The 19,504-nt window shown below is 36.2% G+C and overlaps 2 protein-coding genes and 1 long non-coding RNA gene across 3 annotated transcripts in view; all 3 read right to left on the bottom strand.

Annotated features, from left to right (window-relative positions):
* Positions 1 to 309: 309 nt before the first annotated feature.
* LOC108364553 (uncharacterized) lies at positions 310 to 6,580 on the bottom strand (the record flags this gene model as incomplete). Its single annotated transcript, XM_017618275.1, has 4 exons — positions 5,651 to 6,580; positions 3,799 to 4,183; positions 2,961 to 3,742; positions 310 to 493 (listed from the first exon to the last, which is right to left on the bottom strand). Coding segments are annotated over exons 1-4 (2,281 nt in total), but the record flags the coding sequence as incomplete, so codon positions are not given.
* A 2,052-nt stretch (positions 6,581 to 8,632) lies between these two features.
* Positions 8,633 to 19,504, bottom strand: part of pippin (solute carrier family member pippin) — a 43,402-nt gene continuing 32,530 nt past the window's right edge. Inside the window, exons 5-7 of the mRNA XM_017618274.1 lie at positions 17,209 to 17,353; positions 16,913 to 17,121; positions 8,633 to 10,504 (exon numbers count right to left, since the gene is read on the bottom strand). Of these exons, the coding sequence (XP_017473763.1) occupies positions 9,419 to 10,504; positions 16,913 to 17,121; positions 17,209 to 17,353 (1,440 nt within the window). The 3' untranslated portion in view covers positions 8,633 to 9,418. The remainder of the gene's footprint in view (positions 10,505 to 16,912; positions 17,122 to 17,208; positions 17,354 to 19,504) is intronic.
* LOC108364552 (uncharacterized) overlaps positions 17,488 to 19,504 on the bottom strand; it is a 10,331-nt gene continuing 8,314 nt past the window's right edge. The window contains exon 3 of the long non-coding RNA XR_001847775.1: positions 17,488 to 17,498. This is a non-coding gene — a long non-coding RNA (uncharacterized LOC108364552). The remainder of the gene's footprint in view (positions 17,499 to 19,504) is intronic.

The following is a 19,504-nucleotide window of genomic DNA, read 5'->3' as shown; positions in this document are numbered from 1 at the left end:
TTACACACAGCAACTTTTTGGGTTCTCATATACAGCAACTTTTCTTTAGGTAATTGTTCTCAGCTATGAACAAATGACGGTACAAAACGTGTTGGACGAGCATGGATGACTCGGCAACCCCTCTCCTTTCAAAAAAAATTAATAAAATAAAGCTGCAATATAAGAAAAAAAAATAATTAAATATAGCCGTTGTTTTGCAAATTAAAATTTATTTTAACATAAATTTGTATTTATTAGTTGTTTCCTAAATTGACGTTTCCATTTTTCTTTTCAACCGCCGCTTCTCCCATTCTGCTTTAGCATTCATACATTGTTTCACTCTCCATGGTTTAAAGAGAAAGTTGTCGATTTTTCGTGATGGCATATATGCATAGAATGTTGCACGAACTGGTAACATGCACAGAAAACTACGCATCGCAAACCAAAAATAGCGCGTTTTCCTCATAAGATCTGTGTTTACGCGATTATAATAACGTTTTCTGGCTATATTTACCTGTGAAAAAAATAACATTTAAGAGGTTAGATGTCTTTGGCATAGTAAAAAAATTAAAATCCCGAAATGGGAAGAATAACAGAAAAAATTATTCGCACAGAGAATTTTTACAATGTGACCAAACTTCATTTTAATTTTTTCCAATCATTTTTTATAAAATATGGCTATATGAGCAAACAAAAACAAACATAAAAATATAATTTCTAAACCTTGTGAAAAACTCAGGAAAATGCAAGTTTGCAGTAGCTAAGACTTATCGTTGATTTTTATCAATTTATGCACGAGTTTTCTACCATAAAAAAAAATTATTGAAAATCCTTTGGATGGAAAAAATGCAAAACACTTTCAACAAAAACAAAATACTCAAAAATAAATGAGACTTTAAGACACTTCAAACTTGCATTAGCTTATATTAATTTTTTATGCACAAAACTGCATACTCAAAAAAATTCTAAAAAATCTGATTAAAAAATTGGAAATTTATTGAATTTTCCTGAGTTTTGCACAAAGTATAGATAAAGATATAGTTTTTTGTATGGACCATATTTTTATAAAAAATTTGTGGAAAAAATGCTTTGTACCAATACTTTCTCTTCCCATTTCGGGATTTTCATTTTCTACAAAACTGCATACTCAAAAAAATGTGATTAAAAAGTTGAAAATTTGCATGACAATTTATTTAATTTTCCTGAGTTTAGCACCAAGCTTAGAAATTATATTTCTATGTTTTTTGTTGTAGTATGAACCATATTTTTATTAAATATTTGTGGAAAAAATTAAAATTCTGTGCCAATACTTTTTGCCGTGAGTGTATGTAGGTGCATAAGTACTTAAGTATATTTAGGTAATGTAAATTTTGACACTTTAGTAAAAGTTTGCGCATCGTACAGCGCCAAAGAAAAATAAGCAAAAAAAAAAAACGGAATTCACTTCTCATATAAAGATTTAACAGTATCGTTAAGTACTTCATGATCCATTCTTCGGATCTAAACCTAAATTAGTATGGGACCAACTCTGACCACCTTTCCTTTAAAAAAACTATTATGGAAATCGGTAATCCAAAGTTATGCGGTAACAAAGAAAAAAATAAAAATATTCCGACGAATTGATAACCTCCTCCTTTTTTGAAGCCGGTTAAAAATATGAACAAAAATGTATTTTAAGAATGGCTAGGTTAGCGACCGTACCTGGGTGCTACTGAGTTGTAGTACACAATTCTGACCACTCGGCTACCGCGTACACCAAAATCGCTTGCTTCGTTTGCCTAGAGAACGTAAAATGCATGCAAAACTAGTGTGGGGACCCTGCATTAATCGGCCCATGTGGTAACACCACATTTGGCTCATCGCTATTTTATGTATTCTTTTTGCTAGACATTATTTTCTAAAAAGCGACTTCTAGAACATTCTTTAACCGTTCTTGTTTCAACGCGTGTCCTTTCTGATATCAAAATTTAGTTTAATTAATAAAGTTGGATTAAAGAATTATACAAAACACAATTATATGTGGTGTCAATTCGCCACACTAGCATGGAAATCTACCTCGTGGGTGGTTGTGCATTCACCATTCTACTTCAAATGAATTCTTATTCAATTTAAATTGGAATAGCATTTGAATTAATGTGGTGAATGCGTAACCGTTGATGAGGATGAGATGCTCAAGCTAATTTTACATGTTCTATGCGTAGAATGCGTTTTGGTCAGTGTTGTCATCGAAAATGCTACTGATCTGCGCTAAGTTTGAGAATTAACACTGGGACTTTATCGGTATAAACTGCAGTTAATTTCTGAGAGAATTCCAAATTAACGAGTTGGTCCGTATTAATGCTGCCGTCTGTCTATGCTTTTATTAGTTGTTAGGGCGTGTGTGAATCGGTAACAAAGTTCTATGGGGAAAGCTGTTGAATAATATTTTTACTATGGTGGGACTGTTTTGCCAATCTGCTGTGTGGAATGAAATATTTTTTGACAGCAGTAAATTTTTGATAACCGCAGATTTATGCGGAATAAAATATTACAAATTGACGTGAAATTAATATTTTAAGAAAACATCTACCATCGTTGATTGCAATTCATCAATTTAAGCTTTTATTTAACGAAAAATTATACACATCAACAATCTTTGCGATTGTCAAAATTTTCTATGCATTTGTCAAAAATTTCACTAGCCGCACGAGCTACTGAAACTTTATTCACCTCATAGTTGTCAAAAATTTATTCGTCGCGAACTTTGTTACCGATTCACACACGCTCTTAGTAGCAAAACAAAATTCTACTCTAGTTGCCGTAGCGAAAGATTTTTTTTTTAACAATTGTAAATAATCGAAAGTACTTGCCTTTTTCATAANTTCGTCGCGAACTTTGTTACCGATTCACACACGCTCTTAGTAGCAAAACAAAATTCTACTCTAGTTGCCGTAGCGAAAGATTTTTTTTTTTAACAATTGTAAATAATCGAAAGTACTTGCCTTTTTCATAATGTACTTGTGACAACCATAATTTTGATTAAACTTTGCTCCGATTACAGTTGGTTCCGGCAGTAATGTTTGCAATTTTAATTTCAGCAGAGTATTCATTATTTTTATTGAATCATTTAACTCGGCAACACGCTGTGCATGTGTGTATCGCTTGCCGTAACGTTGATATATCCATTCGCGTAGCAATGGAAGCTTGTGAGCATTTGGCAGAGATGCTAATACGAATTTTGGATGTTTGCTCATTTCATGCAAAGCAATTCTTAACATATCGTCCATTAGTTTTTTATCTTCACAATCATAGAATGGTAAGCGCGGCATATCCGCCGGATAGGGATCGGTGACACCTCGTGGTAATTCAGTGGACTTACTCGCTTCAGATGCTACGTTCCATTCTTTGAGTTTTTCTTGCCATATTTCATCGGCACATTTCTTTGATAATTTACCCAAATCTGGCGTAAAATCTACCATCTTAGGTACATGTTTTGGTGTTTCGTCCAGCGCATCAACGCATTTTTCCTTAATAAATGTTCGCTCATCTTCCTTATCTTTGTAATGAAAAATTTTTAGGTAATCAAAATGGTACGGTTTGTCTTTGGTTGGTGCTACAAAATAACGCTGCGATGATGGCGGCGTCTCCAGATTTCCATAGTATAAATTATTGAATTCATGTTCGGTTTGGCCAAATGATGGGCGATGATTTTTAGGATACAACTTTGCTGCGTTGTAAAGCGATTTAAATTCATTCGAATGCATTGAAATGTTTGCACTTTCATCTTGAANGGGTAATCAAAATGGTACGGTTTGTCTTTGGTTGGTGCTACAAAATAACGCTGCGATGATGGCGGCGTCTCCAGATTCCCATAGTATAAATTATTGAATTCATGTTCGGTTTGGCCAAATGATGGGCGATGATTTTTAGGATACAACTTTGCTGCGTTGTAAAGCGATTTAAATTCATTCGAATGCATTGAAATGTTTGCACTTTCATCTTGAAAACGTTTCAACGTTGCAGTAGAAGCTGATTTTTTACATGGGTGCATTTCGATACATTCTCCCCCTTTATCATCGTCGATTAAGTACTCGCTATAATCATCTTTTCCAAGTAAACGTATGTAAGTGCGATCGCCCAAATGATCTCGTAGTTTATGTCGATATTGTAGACGGTACATTGCGACGTTATTCTCTAGCATCGTGTGTATTTTTTCAAGGCGTGCCTAAAAATGATTATGTTAGGCTTATATTATAGAAACAAAGAAAAGTAGGAACAGTTAAATAGACAAAACTAAACATGTGTAGTATACCCTAGCAACTTAGAAGCAGACAAAAAATAACCGCCGCACATTGCTTTCTTAGCAAAAGTTTAATGACTTTTGGAGTGCTTACATTAGGTTTGTTCGTCGAAAATCCAGCAAGAATTATCCAACACTCAAAATATCAGAGAGTAAGAAAAAATTCTCTCAAATTCTCTCTCATGTTGAGAAACTTGCAAATTTCTGCACGAACGCAAATTTGCAGGAATTTGCAAGTTTCGCTGCCAGCTGGCGTCCACGGTTGCATTTCAAACATAAAAAATTTTTATAGAATTTTTAAAATTCTTTCGGATGGCCAAAAACAGGATATACATGTATATTTCTTGTTGTTCTGACTTTCTTTAATATACATTTCAATTTCTTCATCGTACTAGCTGTCGGGTTTCTTAAATCGACTCTGGTTGCAATTGCATTCCGATTGCGAATACCATTTTTTTCAGCCGAATTAAGTTCAAATCATTGGAATTAACTAAATTAATTATATCAACAATTATTTACTTCCTTTTTTCATAAAAAAATCGCTCGTGTTTATAAATTTTTAAATTTAACGAACTAATTTATTCAAATTATTGTAGACAAAAATGCAACCATGCGCCACAACCACATGTTTTTCGTGTTTGCAAATTCTTGCTGGCAAAATTTTTTCCAGCAAGAATTTGCAACTTCTCTCCAAGAGAACTGTCACTTTGCTCTCACAATTTTTGAGTGTTGGATAATTTTTTGGTCTGCACGAACGCGATTTGGGCAAAAATCGTGATAATTCGTACAAATTCGTAAAAATTTTTTGCTCGACGAACAAACCTATTTACTGACATTGGGTTAGTACGTTAGGGTGTTGCGTTAGGATGGAATGAAATGACATCTGGTGGGTAAGTACTAGAATGAACAAAACAATTTTGTCCTCGAAACATTGATATATATCAACTTTAAGATTTGACTGAATATGCTGAAGATATGATGAAAATTTAAAAAATGCGATCTCTACGTTCGGCCCAAATTTTTAATTTTTTTGTCCAAATTGCCTTACCAAAATAGTGCATGTACGTCCAACTTTTTTTTCTACTACGGTCTAATGATTAGCCTCTTTGGTGAACTTGCAACATTTGGTACTAAATAGACTACCCCCTCAATCAACTGGTATGAAACCAGATACAAAGAGTAGACAGAGTATTCTAGACCACCCCGTTCACCCTTTCTAAAATGGAGGCCAATGTTATTTATTAATATTATTGCGTTTTCCAATAAAAAAAAAAACATTTGCCTCCTCTTCAGAAGCTGGTGGTCTAGGACACCCCTAATAAGTTTGAAGCATCACTATAAAGGGTATCTCAAACCCCCATACTAATATAATATCTATGCATATTTACCTACCTGTTTTTGTTTAGGGAAAATTTCCAGACTTTTTAAGCATTTTTGCCGATGTTCTACAGCCTGCTGCTCACGCCTAAAACGACGTTCTTCCTCTTCTAATTCATGCTTCTTACATAAAGTTCTGCCATGTTTTAAGTCTGTCATCCCCTCTAATGCCAAATCTATAAAGGTAGTAGCATCCTCTATGGTAGACGGAAGAAGGCCGATAACTTCCATAAGTTCATTGAGGTAATCGCGTACTGTTTTTGTCGAAATACGTTTGGCTTTATTCAAAAAATAGTTAGCATACCAACGATTCTGCTCATTTGGCGGCATATAATTTGGGTCCTTATAGATGTCATAACGAAAGAATCGTACCTTATAATCTGGTCTTTCTAGATCCAGCGGTTTACCATATGGCACTGGCCGTTCTAATCGATCAAAGTAGGGCGAAGACGATTGCTTCTTAGGGTTCTCATGCGGTAGCATGTGCCAACTTTTATTTCTTTGTAGCCGCTTCCGTCGCTGTTCCAATTGTCGCTTCGACGCATGACCCGGCGGTAAAATACGATCCAATTCACGCAATGTTGTTACCATATCAAGATGCGCTATCGACGAGAGTATTACTTGTTCATTGAGGCTGTTATATTTGTCTCCTGGTGTCTTGTAATATAGCTCCATGAGAAACCATAAAAAGGCTAAATCATTACCACCACTCAGCTTCATGAGAATTTTTAAGTCCCTATGGGGCACACTTGGCACCAAACCGAGCCGGGTTAAGCAATGACACACCCGATGGCATGTTTCCTGTTCAATATCATCTCGTATCGAGGTAGAAAGCTGATCGGCTGCTTCAATTTGGAATGGAGATGTGCCGCGAAACCAGGAGGGCACATCTTTTTTGGCTATAAATTGGCTTAAAAAATCTTTGTCTTTCTTTTCGCTCAACATTTTCTGCAACGATAATTTCGCATATAAGAGAATTTCAAAAATATGTCCGGGCAAAAATTACGAAAGTGAGAAAAAATATAAGATTATAAAAAAATTACAAACGAAATTTCTATTCTTACAACGCGATCGGGAAAATGAAAAAAAAAATTAGAAAAACTTGACTCACATTTGTCAAACGAAGTCAAACATTTTTTACAGCATTACTTAAGAACCCTGTAAACTGTGTGTGCAGCTCGTCAGTAAGTTCATATGCATTCGAAAAGTTGGTGCGCTAGGTTAGGCAAGGTCGAAGTGGCTACCGGAGGTTACAGCAGCACCCTAATCGAGCCCGACTGTCTGAGAAAATAAAACTAATTAGTAACTTATTTGTAAACAGTTTCCAGGTGTTAGATGGAACGATTTTGTAGCCCTAATTGTTCCGACCATCGGAGGTGTATGTTGACTTTTAGCCCTGCCAGATAGAGTACTATGCGTACGGGACGCTCAAGGATGAAACTGATGTGACGTAAAGAACGTTGCGTCTGCAAACAAAAATCAGCTGTTCTTTATGACCGCGTACTTGGGGTTTACACAACTCAATTTTGCAGATGCAATAGCAATATGTATATTCGCACTTTTTTACTTATATATTCACACTTCTCTCATTGTCTTCGTCAATGTCTTTAAATTTTCGAAGACAGTTTGGACAGATGGAAAAATTAAGGTGTTTATCTTCCTGAAGAAAACTTTTGGCATAACTTCATTATTTATGGAAGGTTGCAATGAATACTGCACTGACATTTATCCAAGTACTTTTATCTATTCAGATGTCTGCTGATTAAATCCAATTATACCCAAAGTACCACAGCTGGTTTCTGAATCTAGCAGTGGGATTCTAGAAATCGCCACACAAAATTTCTGCCGCCTGGACTTCAGTGAAATTTCTAAATAAATAAGATATGGGCCTAAAAATATGCAACGAGAAAGCTGAAGGGGTTCAATGTAGTAAAATCATAACCATTGTGGGATGTTTCGATACAAATTTAGCGTGGCGATTTCTAGAATCTAACTGCAGAGGTTTCGCGGAATTTTCTTCAAAATTTGTACGCTCGGTTTACCTTCAGCCTCTGCGTTAGTTTTGGGTCTAGAAAACTTCGTAGATAATTTACATAATTAACGTGTCTAACGGGCTCCATAGACGGTGCGTCTGACTCGCGAGACATCTGTGTACGTGTTGACACAGTTGAGTCATTCAGAGGCATGCGAGAGTCATGTCGGTGAAACTAACATATATTTATTTTCACTAACCCATCCAAATCGACTCGCGTATAAGCTNCCATGTCATGTTAGTTACAACATATATTTATTTTCACTAACCCATCCAAATCGACTCGCGTATAAGCTGTGCTGCATTCCGGTGATCCTTAGAGGTGCGCAATATATGTTATCCAAAAGCATGTACAATCATCCGTTAAAAATGAGTCACCTAGCAGACACTATAGGGTTAGCGAGACAACGCCAACGTTGGGACGTCCTATCTCACCTCTGTCATATGTAATATAGAAGCCGCTAAACAATTGTATCGCATTTGTATAGTTTGAGGCCAGCTACGCTTTTCTCTGGGCTTATCCGACGGATCTATGGTTTTGTGAAAAAAGCTTTATAACCTCGCTTTTATTAGCTTGGGATGTAACGATATAATATTGATGCGCCTAGCGGTAACCTGATGACAGTACGAATGGATATTATAAAAGCGAGTTTTTAGTTTTTTAAAAATTATTATTTTTTTAATTTTATGTATATCGGAATCAATTTCCGTTCTCCTACATTCTTATGTATGTAGAATTTGGTTTTGAGGTAACTATTTTTGCCTTTTTTATTACTGGTCAGATGGACCTCACTTGGGTGATGCAGTTCTTTTTGATAGCAATTATTTATGTTATGTAATGTTTTTTTTTAATATTTTTAATTTTCAAATGTTTTATGAGAGATTTTTATGCGCAACTTGTGAGAAAAGAAAAACGTCTATACGTACGTAATATTTGTTTGTATATTTTTTTATTAAAGCTTCAGTAATATACAGAAAATATTAAAACTAAACAGTTACGATTAAGGAAGACTTAGAAAATCTTAAAACCTATGAATCTGTTACTAACTCTAAAACGTCTAATAGAACGACGCAGAATGCAAGATTTACGAGGTAATTGAGTGACTTAAGAAATAGCTTAAATATTTTTGAGATAATAAGTATTTATTTTATTTTTTATTTTTTGAATAAGACTTCAGAAGAAAGAATTTAAATGCAGATCGCTGTCACAGTTTGTTTCATTTTCGGAAATCATATTTAGCCCTTTAGTATGCAAATAATATTTTTAAAACTACAATTTTTTATATACACATATATGTACATTACGTTCCCGGCCTTTTTTTACCCGACTTCAAAAAGGAGTAGGTCATCAATTCGTCGGAATATATTTTTGTTTTTTTTTTTATGTATGTTACCACATAACTTTGGATCACGTTAACCTGTGTTACCTCACAGGTAGTCCCATACTAATTTCGATCACAAAGAAATTAACGGTAGTCTTGAATTTTTATATGAGAATTGAAGTCGGTTTTGTTTTTTTGCTTAAGAATAACTTGTTGTATACCTATTTTACCACAAATATTTAAAAATTAGTAAGGTTTATTTTAAGTTTTTCGTTCACTGCAAATATCTATAACTCTTTTTTTGCGAATATACTGCAGCTGGCTGCGTTTTATCACTACTCGCTATTGAGCTACTGCTAGTTCACTACTTTTAAACAATTACTAAATATTTACGTATATTTTTTATTAGTCTACTTATAACCCTCCCTTCTAAGCTTTTATCGCGCCAGCCTTCATCGCAGCCTTCGCTGCTTTCTCGTCCAAAGCCACTTGCTTGTATCGCTTATCTCGCTTAAACCACAACCAGTTGTTCTCATTGAAGTAATCCTCAATTTGATCCAGTGAGCGACCTTTGGTTTCAGGCTGGAACAACCACATGAAAATCGTTACCGCTAGGCTAGAGATTGCAAATATCATAAAAACGCCACGCATTTTTATAATGGATTGCACGAGTGGAAATACTTTTGTCAACCCGAAGAGGCTGACGTTCATAGCGGCAAAAACTCCACCGGCCGTACGTCCTCGTATGCGCGCAGGAAAGAGTTCACCGATCATTATGCCCGGCATTACCATCAATGGCGTATTGCAGGCAATGTAGGTGAAGAGACAGACTGCCGCTACGAGCACATCTGTGGCAGCCTTCGCCAGCCCTACGTGCATATACATATACACACTCAATACCAAGCAGCTCAGACCCGAGCCGATACTCGAGATTGTTAGAATGCGTCGACGTTGCACGAATAGTAAAACTACGCAAAAGATGATTGAACAGAAGGTGCGCACCACTGCAGTCCAAATTGCAGCGGATTTCGTATCAACATCGGCGCCAAAGTCAGCAATAATATCGATCGCATAGAAGATAACTATAAATGAACCGGATAGCATTTGCAGCATTGAGAATGTGATGACAATGACAAGCGGTTTGATGGCACAGCGTTCGGTGCACAGCTGAAAGATGTTCTCGTTGGTATTTGTGTTGGCACGTTCCTTATTCAGTCTCTCATTCATATCGTTGATCTCGTTATGTGCGACAATCTCGCTGCCACGCAGAAAAGTAAGCGCCTGATGCGCCTTTGCGAGTTTATTGTTTCTCACTAGCCAAGCAGGTGTTTCAGGTATACAGAATATAGCGATTGCAGCGAAGATTGGGAGTATGTTGGCACACCATGCCACGTGACGCCAATGCAACACTGAGCCGAGTGAATAAACAATGAGCACACCTAGAGAGTAGGAGACGTAGGGTGCACCAATAAGAATGCTACGCAAATTGGGCTCAGCTGTTTCGGCAATGTAAACCTGAAATGAGAGAAATCAGAGATATTAGTATATATGTAATGGCCATCACATACATTTTTTTCTGAATAGAATTTCTATTAATTTAAGTCTCAGGCAAGGGATTAGCGAAGGAATATGAATGTTGATTGAATGAAAAATGTCTCTTTAATTAAAAAATTTGATGGATTCCAGGTCACGAAGACTCCTTGTGTGTGCCTTTTTGTGGAGTATCTGAGGTTCCGTTTTCTTTTACAGGCGAAACATGGGTCCCAGTTAGTGCATTTGCATTTGTGGGGTTGTCACAGAGCACTAAGTCCACGTTTTGGCGGAGTATCGGATGACAATACAGATGTAGGATATATTAGGGGTCTTCGCCGTGCAGCCATGAGTTGGACTGATGAATACTTGGATGTGAGTAGAGTGGTCTCCATAAGTTGGAATTTCGACATGTAGAGTGTATGTATTTCCGGGGGGGTGTTTTAAGACAGTATAGGAAATGACCTCTCAACGTCGTGTGAGTTAGGCATTCGTGTGTTAGGGGGCTGCCCCCGGTCTATAGTCCAGGACAGTATGGAAGCTACATTGATAGTAGTTTAGCAGGAAGAGCATTTGAGCGCGCTCTAACCAGTTCGCGTGCTACGGACCTTCACGGGAGTTTTTATTGCGGTTTACGTAACACCCACGCGAGGATATATCTATCTCTCTTGTGCTGGCTATTTAAGTAGATGTGGATTTGCATTGCAATCGGGTGCCAGGCCCAAAATAAGGCAGAGGTTTTCAATAGACCTTGAGCCCTACCAAGCTGGTTAGTGTGTCTACTCCGTCCTGCCGATTGCTACTGATAATGATTGGATTTCGGGCTTTCAGATATTTTTAGCTACTCCTTTTCATCGCACGCCTTTATAAAGGAAAGTCGATGACTGGATGCCTTGGAACTGTCTTCGTAGCACCGTGTGCTCATGAAAGCCTTACATAACGGCTCAGAGATGCCAGATTGAATAAACGAAAGACTTAGAACCCAAATAAAAATGTTCGGCTTGGAAAAAACGGGTATGCAATTATTGTAATCGATCTTCCAAAGTTGTTTTAATGGTGAAATGGCTCTTTTCACCCTGTTACTTTGTTATTAAAGACTTAAGCAAGAAATATATTCTTTGTTTTGGAATTGAGGCTAGTTTCCTAGTCGGCGATAGTCTTGCAGGCTAGCCATTGGATCTTGTTGGGGGTCGTTTTCTTGTGCTCATGAAAGCCTTAGTTCCTAGCTTAGAGATGCCACATTGAATAAATGAAAAACTTTGAATCAAAATAGAAATGTTCCGCTTGAAAAAAGGGTATTCCATTATTTTAATCGATCTTCCAAATGGATTCCAATTTTAATCTTATTTTAGAGTCAAAATCACTCTCACACATCCGTATCTAGTCTAACGTCTTCCATTCAATGCCTCAGAGCTAAGGTTTTTCTTAAGCGGAAAAGTATTATTTGATCTTTGGAATCCATGCGAATTTCCAAGTCGGTGATAGTCCCGCAGGCTAGCCGTTGGAATTTGTTGAGTTGATTTTATCATCGTCTCCCTTCAATATTGCTGTGTCGATTGTGAGGTTTAGTGCCTCAATTGCTTTTTATGAGCTATATAGGATAACCTCCTGGCATCTCATTTCTTTAAAGAAATGGTACCACTAGCTCCGAAATATTGTCTAATTCGTTTGCCCCCTTCCTTGTCTCTATAGAATACAAATGTGCTGCATAGTATTTTCGGATTAACTTACGGCGCGCTCTGTAGGATATTCGGTATAATTTAATTTTTTCTAATAATAATGTTAACCACGTTGCCCAAACTATCGAATTTTTCGTCGCTAAGTAGGTAAGCTAAACAGTTCATACATTGCCGTTTTAATGTTAAGGAGCTCTCATTTTCTTTTCAGGGTGACTCGCTGTTGTGTCAACCTTTTTGTTTCAGGATATAGTCGATTCGGCATTCGAATTTTGAATGGTGTCAAAAGTGGTCGTGCATTTTAAGAGAATCTCAATTTCCATAGACATTGTTCCAGTAATACCTCGCTGTGGGCTTTATTAATAACCTTACTGAAGGCTTTGGGGACATCCTCGTATGTTTGAAAGAATTGGTTTAGTTGAAAAATCATCTACTATTCTTACTCAGTACTGAAATCTATAAATTCTATCACTGTGGTGTCTTCTCCTTCGCGAGGGATTCCGGACAGGAAAATGTTCTCACAAACATTTTCTCATTAGACATGGAAGTGTTGGATCGGTTCCGTAAACAACTCAAATGCAACAAAACAACGTAATTGATCAAAGGTGAATGGAGAATGTAAACAACACCTACACGTAACAAAATTCAATAGGGTGGCAGGGTCGCAATTTAATTCACGAAAATGTGAATGCACAGAGCAATGTGTAAGTTCAGTTCTATGTAAAAAACAAAATGGTTCAAAACTGCGTTACGTATTGCGCTTTTTACGTAATATATTTATTAATAAAATTCACTTTTCACACAGCTTATGGCAGGCAAAATTCGCTCAACTTAATTCTTAACTAAACTATAGTCTGAGGTCAAGATTCCGGAACTGTAGATAAGAATTATTCATGCGCCAGCACACATTTGCACACTGATTGCCGCAGATTGTTGTTGTTGGCTTGTTTGGCTATGATAAAAGGCGTTGACACCTCAGGGTCGTATCCATAAGATGCAAGACGAGATAAAGAAAAAAATTACGCGCCAATTTCCCGCACAAAAAAGAGGGAGAGTGAGTAAGTGAATAAGCAATTGAGGTATTTCTTATCAAATTTGTGAATTTGAATTGGTTTGGACATGACGGGCGCTAGTAAATTGAATTGCTGGCAGAGTGGCATGTAAATGGATGAACGGTTGATTGTTTGTTGACGGAAGCAGTTTCAGTATTATAATACTAAGCTATAAGAAATTAAGTTTGTTCGCATTTAGAAAGAAAGCGGTCTCCCATAGCGAGCATAGCTCTACTAAATACGAGCGGCTGATTATAATTAAATGCAAACTGCGGGATACCACTCGAAGCGATGGCGATCTAAGTAGCATAAATTAAATAAATAATACAATTTATTTTGTAGAAAATAAGCATTCTAAGATTCCCCACTCAAGTTCCTTCGCTCGTTCTTGAACCTCAACTAGCGAGAGTTCAAGGCAGTCTACAGCGTCAGGCAATCATCATTCAGTGTTAGTTAGTACTCTCTATGTGATAGTTTCACTAGTACACACTGTACACCGGATTCTATGAAAATACTCCGTTCTATCTCTTCACTTTGACAGCCAGTTCCCGAAGCTGTCATTAATATGGTGGTTTACTTGGTGAGTGTGTCACTGGCACGCAAGGTCATCGTTTAACTAAAAATTTGTTATGAAATGTGCGTCGTGTGAATGACCCATATTTATGAGTTACTGAAAATAGCATTGAATTTTTATGCGTGGGTTGTTGGCTTCCCTATTTTGGCGACGTCATTAATGCCAGGCATACTCGTAAATCAAGTTTGATTAATTTCGCTCGAATGAAGGTTTTCGAGAAAAACCGCATACACTTTTTGTACTTTGGATTGTTCACAAATACATACATACATGAAGTGCTGCCTAAAATAATCTTTGTTCTCTTGTTCGGATGCTGTAAAATTATTTCTAAATTGCTGGTGTATTTCTGCCATGAAGAAGCATCTCACAAAAAACCATCTACCGTTCGGAGGCGACGTAAAATAGTTTTGATATTTGACATATTATCGAGCCTTAACCGTCAAAAAGACATAAGTGACATTTTTTTTTTAAAATTTTATTGTTGAGGCAGAAATGCATCTAGATTCTATAGGAATATTTATNGTAAAATTATTTCTAAATTGCTGGTGTATTTCTGCCATGAAGAAGCATCTCACAAAAAACCATCTGCCGTTCGGAGGCGACGTAAAATAGTTTTGATATTTGACATATTATCGAGCCCTAACCGTCAAAAAGACATAAGTGACATTTTTTTTAATTTTATTGTTGAGGCAGAAATGCATCTAGATTCTATAGGAATATTTATGCATCAAAAAGAAAATTAAAAAAAAATTCGCTTACGTCTTTTTGGCGGTTAGCGCTCTTTATGCCCTTACGTTGAGCGGAGAGCACGTTATATACATATCTGATGTTTTGATGTCCCATCGCAGATATTTTTCCCACCCTGTTTTTCATGCTGTCCTTGGTAAACGTCAATTTTGCTGGCCGATAGGACATTGGAGTGAGCATTGGCATATTCCTTATTCTATATATTGCTACTCCACCTAACGAAATGTCACCGTTTTTTCGAAGGTATGCCACCCTGATCTGAGCCACCTGCTGAATACATTGAGAGGAAAATTGCCTAAGGCTGAAGAGTAAGGAAATTCTGCATCCCTTTCTTTCCCTTCTGAGTTAGTAAAATTTGTATATTGTGAACCCTGGGAGTTATTGGTGGCTATATTCTTCCTGATTCTCACTCTTTTCAAGAGTATAGGCCGNGGCTGAATACATTGAGAGGAAAATTGCCTAAGGCTGAAGAGTAAGGAAATTCTGCATCCCTTTTTTTCCCTTCTGAGTTAGTAAAATTTGTGTATTGTGAACCCTGGGAGTTATTGGTGGCTATATTCTTCCTGATTCTCACTCTTTTCAAGAGTATAGGCCGCTTCCGACCCCGAATTGGTGTTATCTCTTAAATCTTCTTGGAAAGGCGCATCTGGCCATTAAAATAGGAGACTTTTGTGATGCTCAAGGTCTCCGAAATACACAAAAAGTGTCTGCCACAAGTGCGGAAATTTTTCCAAAATGATGGATGCCATATCGATGAGTATCAATATCATTGTGTTGTGCCTTCTCGTGATAATATAGTTTTCTCACTTATTTTAGAAGATATTATTTCTGTAATCCTCCTGCTTTATACTCAGAAATATTATAAAGTAGTCAGTAACTACTATTTTCTTCATCTATTTTTATCTAACCTACACATGCTGGAGAGCAAGCAAGAATAAATCTATTTTAAGGGTTTAGATAAGCACTAAAACGTTGGTAAAGATGTTTGCAAATATGCTCGAAAAACATCAAACAAATTTTAAGTACAGTTCAATCTTTTGTTTTTTATTAAGTTTATTTTAAAAATTGAGAAATACAATTGCCAATCAAGTGCTGCTTGATATTCTCAAAAAATAGAGATCTGCACTGGTCGTTTTAATTTTTTTTTTAAATATTCGTTATTCTCCATTTGAAATGAATTATTTTTAATCTCTTCAATAACAGCAATGCCTCCCCGTAGAGACAAACTTTTGGTTTTCTAGCATGGTATCCAAACGAAGTTACGGGTTAATAAAAATCAAATGTGTTTTTATTTTATTATTTGTAAGCATTTATTTAGTTCGGCGAGTAGAAAAAAACGCCCAAGAAATGGTCAAGAAAAATGTATATGGGCATTCCCATGGTGGCGCACGTGACAGTCGTACGATTTCAATGTGATACAAAAAAGGAATACCACTTGTTTTCTTTAACTTTTTTGGACCATTGTATAGCACATAATTAGCTCTATATTTAACCGAAAAATGAAATCAATCGAACTGCTTGGCCCTGAAATATAAGCATTTAAAGAGAGTATCGTTACGTGACAAAAAATGGAAGTTGATTTTTTCTTTTCTTACAAAATCGCAAAACTCTGCGAATTGTGGATGGCTATTTTCATGAAACTTATTTTAATATGATTTGGAGCAATTCTAGTTGTTTTTAGAGTTTTTTGAATTAATGCAAATTGTTTCAATTCTCTTTTACAACCCCAAGTGTGAAACGTGACGTGACGTGGCGTCACGTGACATAAATTTCCATCGTTATATTTTTGTTAATATTGCTTTTAAATGAATTTTTAACGCAAATAAAACATGTATTTTATGTAGAATATACTTTATATTTTGACTTCAGCGCCAATTCAGGGTCAATTTATTAGAAATCTATGATTTATTATGTTTCAACCACATACGCCAAATTCGAACCAAATCAGACCATAAATACGGTTTTTCGAAATATCTCGACCTTGGCACCACCTAGGAAGACCATTTTATGCAAAGATGATTCTACTTACATAGCCAGTATATATTTTAAAAAGCAGACAAATCGGCCCGTAAATATGTTAGATATAAAACTTTTTTTGTCGTGGTGGACCTTCCGCTGGAAACACCCATATATGATATATATATACGATATATATCTTCACGAGCCTTAGGTTTCAGATTCTCTGGCTAAATGTTTAGCAATCATATACTAAGTATAGTAACTGCTAGGAAGTTATTGTAAGAGGTCTCTCTGACATTTGTGATAGGTTAAAACTCTTCGATCTTAGATTTTGCAGAGGCCATTTCCCTATTTAATTTTTTTTTCAATAACAAATCCTGCTCACCTGTCCAGGTCCACCAAGTAATCCGGTAGAAAATCCACACAAAAGGCGCCCAAGTATAATCACCCAGAAGGATTGAGTCAAAGCGAGCGTAATCCAACCAGTACAAAGGGGAATAATCGATAGCAGTAATGTGGAGCGGCGTCCGAGAAAATCAGCTAAAGGTCCTGAGATTAGCGCGCCCACAGGAGTGGCCAAACTATGGACACTTGCTGTAAAATCGAAGAAAAAGTTTAGTAAAAAATTGAAAAATCGCACATTATGTACATATGTACATATGTACATATGTATAAACTTACCAATCCATGAGCCCATTTCAATGTCTATTGCAATCTCCGCTGCGGTCGAATTCACATCCGACAATTGTGGCAGTAGAACGGCCGAGTAGCCGATAGGCATGCCACAGGCGGCTGAGAGTAGCAGAACGGCGCCGGTGGAGAGAATCTGTTGTGTTGCGTTGTTGTTGTGTGGTTTTGATGTATTTATTTCGATGTTTTGTGTAGAGGGAAGGGAAAAAGAGGCGAAAAGCAAAATTATAAGTGAATTTAATAAACATTTTAATTAAGTGTACTTGGATGTTAAATGTATGCTATTACAAAAATATGTATATGTAAATTTTTTTTTAATTCATACATACATACATATGTATACATACGGCGCATATGACATATGTGATAAATTTTTTGCTGTGATTGTAGTTTTAATATTTTTTTTTGCTTGTTTTCATTATTTGCTGGACAATAATCTCATTACAAAGTGACCTATTTCTCCAGTTACTGTAATATGTAAACTGGATTCAACGTACATCAATGTACTATGGGTCAGGAAGCGATCAAAACTGGCCAAAATGTGAAATTTTATGGGACTGGCTTGCAACTTTTCGCTGGGTTGGGTTGTTGGGGTCGTTGATGGGGATGGGTAAAATCGATACTCGAAGCTTCGAACTTTTTGGTGCTAAAATTCGGATAAAATCGATTTTTTCTATAAACAATCGAATTTCGTCTTTATTGGCAAAAAAGCAACTCTGCAACTTCCTTCTTTCCGACTAAATTTAGTAGCACTATGTGTGGCACGATAAATTGATGTTTTTTCTATCTTATGCATCGAAATATTGCCATCGATGAATCGTATATGAAAACAAATATTTTCGATGCATCGAATGAATTTTAAATGTACAAGAAAGTGGAATTATCGGAACTTCGATAAATGTTTAAGTATGTATTATCTCACAGTGAAATGTTTTTACTGATTTAAATAGTTACACATCCCAGTTATACAAATAAATTCATAAAAAGTAAATAACACTTCAGATACTTTATAATCTGAAAACTGTTCTAATGCTTGGTTTTCATTATGTAAAAATTACTCACATCAAAAACTGCCTCAACAAATCGAATTTCAACCCCCCACTAGAAATCCCTAGTCGCAGAATATGAATCTGACATTAAATCTAAAAAAATTAAATCAAAACGACTTCGCTTCATGCTAAATCCATAATTGGTCTAAAACGAGGACAAATCAGAATTTCCGCCATTTCATGTAAATTTTGGTTTGGAAACAATGCATCATACTCTTACCCTGTCTGAAACAGCAACAATCAAAAAGAAGGTATGCGATCACTAGGCAAAAAGTGTATACCAATGGATTTTTAATTTGCGGATCTTATATGCACGGGAACAACTCCTGTAGCTCGTTTCTGTAACAATTCTCTACCAAGGCGCAAAATTGAGCATCGGCATCGGCATCGGCCTTTTTTCGCCGATTCTTTGCCGATTCTTTGGAATTTCTTTTCAAATGTTCAGGTGAAGCGACAGCCCACATTAAAAAACATTTGCAGACAGCTCACAAAAATGATTTTTTTTTTGTTGAAGGTGTTTCACGTTTTTTCCATACAAAAGTATGTGCGACAATTTTCTTTTATATGGAGAACACTGACAGCAAAAAAAATTGCCAAAAATTAACGGGATTTTATAGCAGCTTGAAACTTGCACTTCATTATACTAGAATGAAATGGTCTGCAAAACTACATACCAAAATTCTGATTAAAGAGTTTGAAATTTTGGTGAAAATAAGCAGACTTTTACTAACTTTTTTATAAAAAAAAATAATAAACATTAAATAAACAAGTAAGAAAGTCTAAGTTCGGGCGGAGCCGAACGTTAAATATCCGGCGCACGTATTAAATATATGTTTTTCACCTTTCCGAAAGCTACCGCTAGATGGCAAGCCGGGGTGTATCAATTTTGAGTAAATTAGCGTCCTTAAATTTCGAATTATTGAAGTTTCAAGCATTTCTGAAATTTACCGTTATATGAAAAGCGGCCGTAATTTTAGTCCCATTCCAATAATTTTCAACGTTTTTCTTTTATGTGGCAAGCACAATAAAAATACCGAGTTTGGTACAAATTGGTAGAACGGTTACCGATATACATATATGTGATCATAAGTGGGCGGTACCACGCCCATTTTCCAAAATTGTACCATAAACGTATTTCTTGGTAAAGAATTGTTGCAAGCATCAATTTTGAATAAATTAGCTTCAATATTTACTGATTTATCGAAGATTTTGTATTTCTCTAAATTACCGTTATATGG

This window comes from Rhagoletis zephyria, unplaced genomic scaffold, assembly GCF_001687245.7.
Source record: "Rhagoletis zephyria isolate East Lansing unplaced genomic scaffold, Rhagoletis_zephyria_1.1 Rzeph_scaffold_01591, whole genome shotgun sequence".
Classification (NCBI taxonomy): domain Eukaryota; kingdom Metazoa; phylum Arthropoda; class Insecta; order Diptera; family Tephritidae; genus Rhagoletis; species Rhagoletis zephyria.
This window is presented reverse-complemented; position numbering and strand designations above follow the sequence as displayed.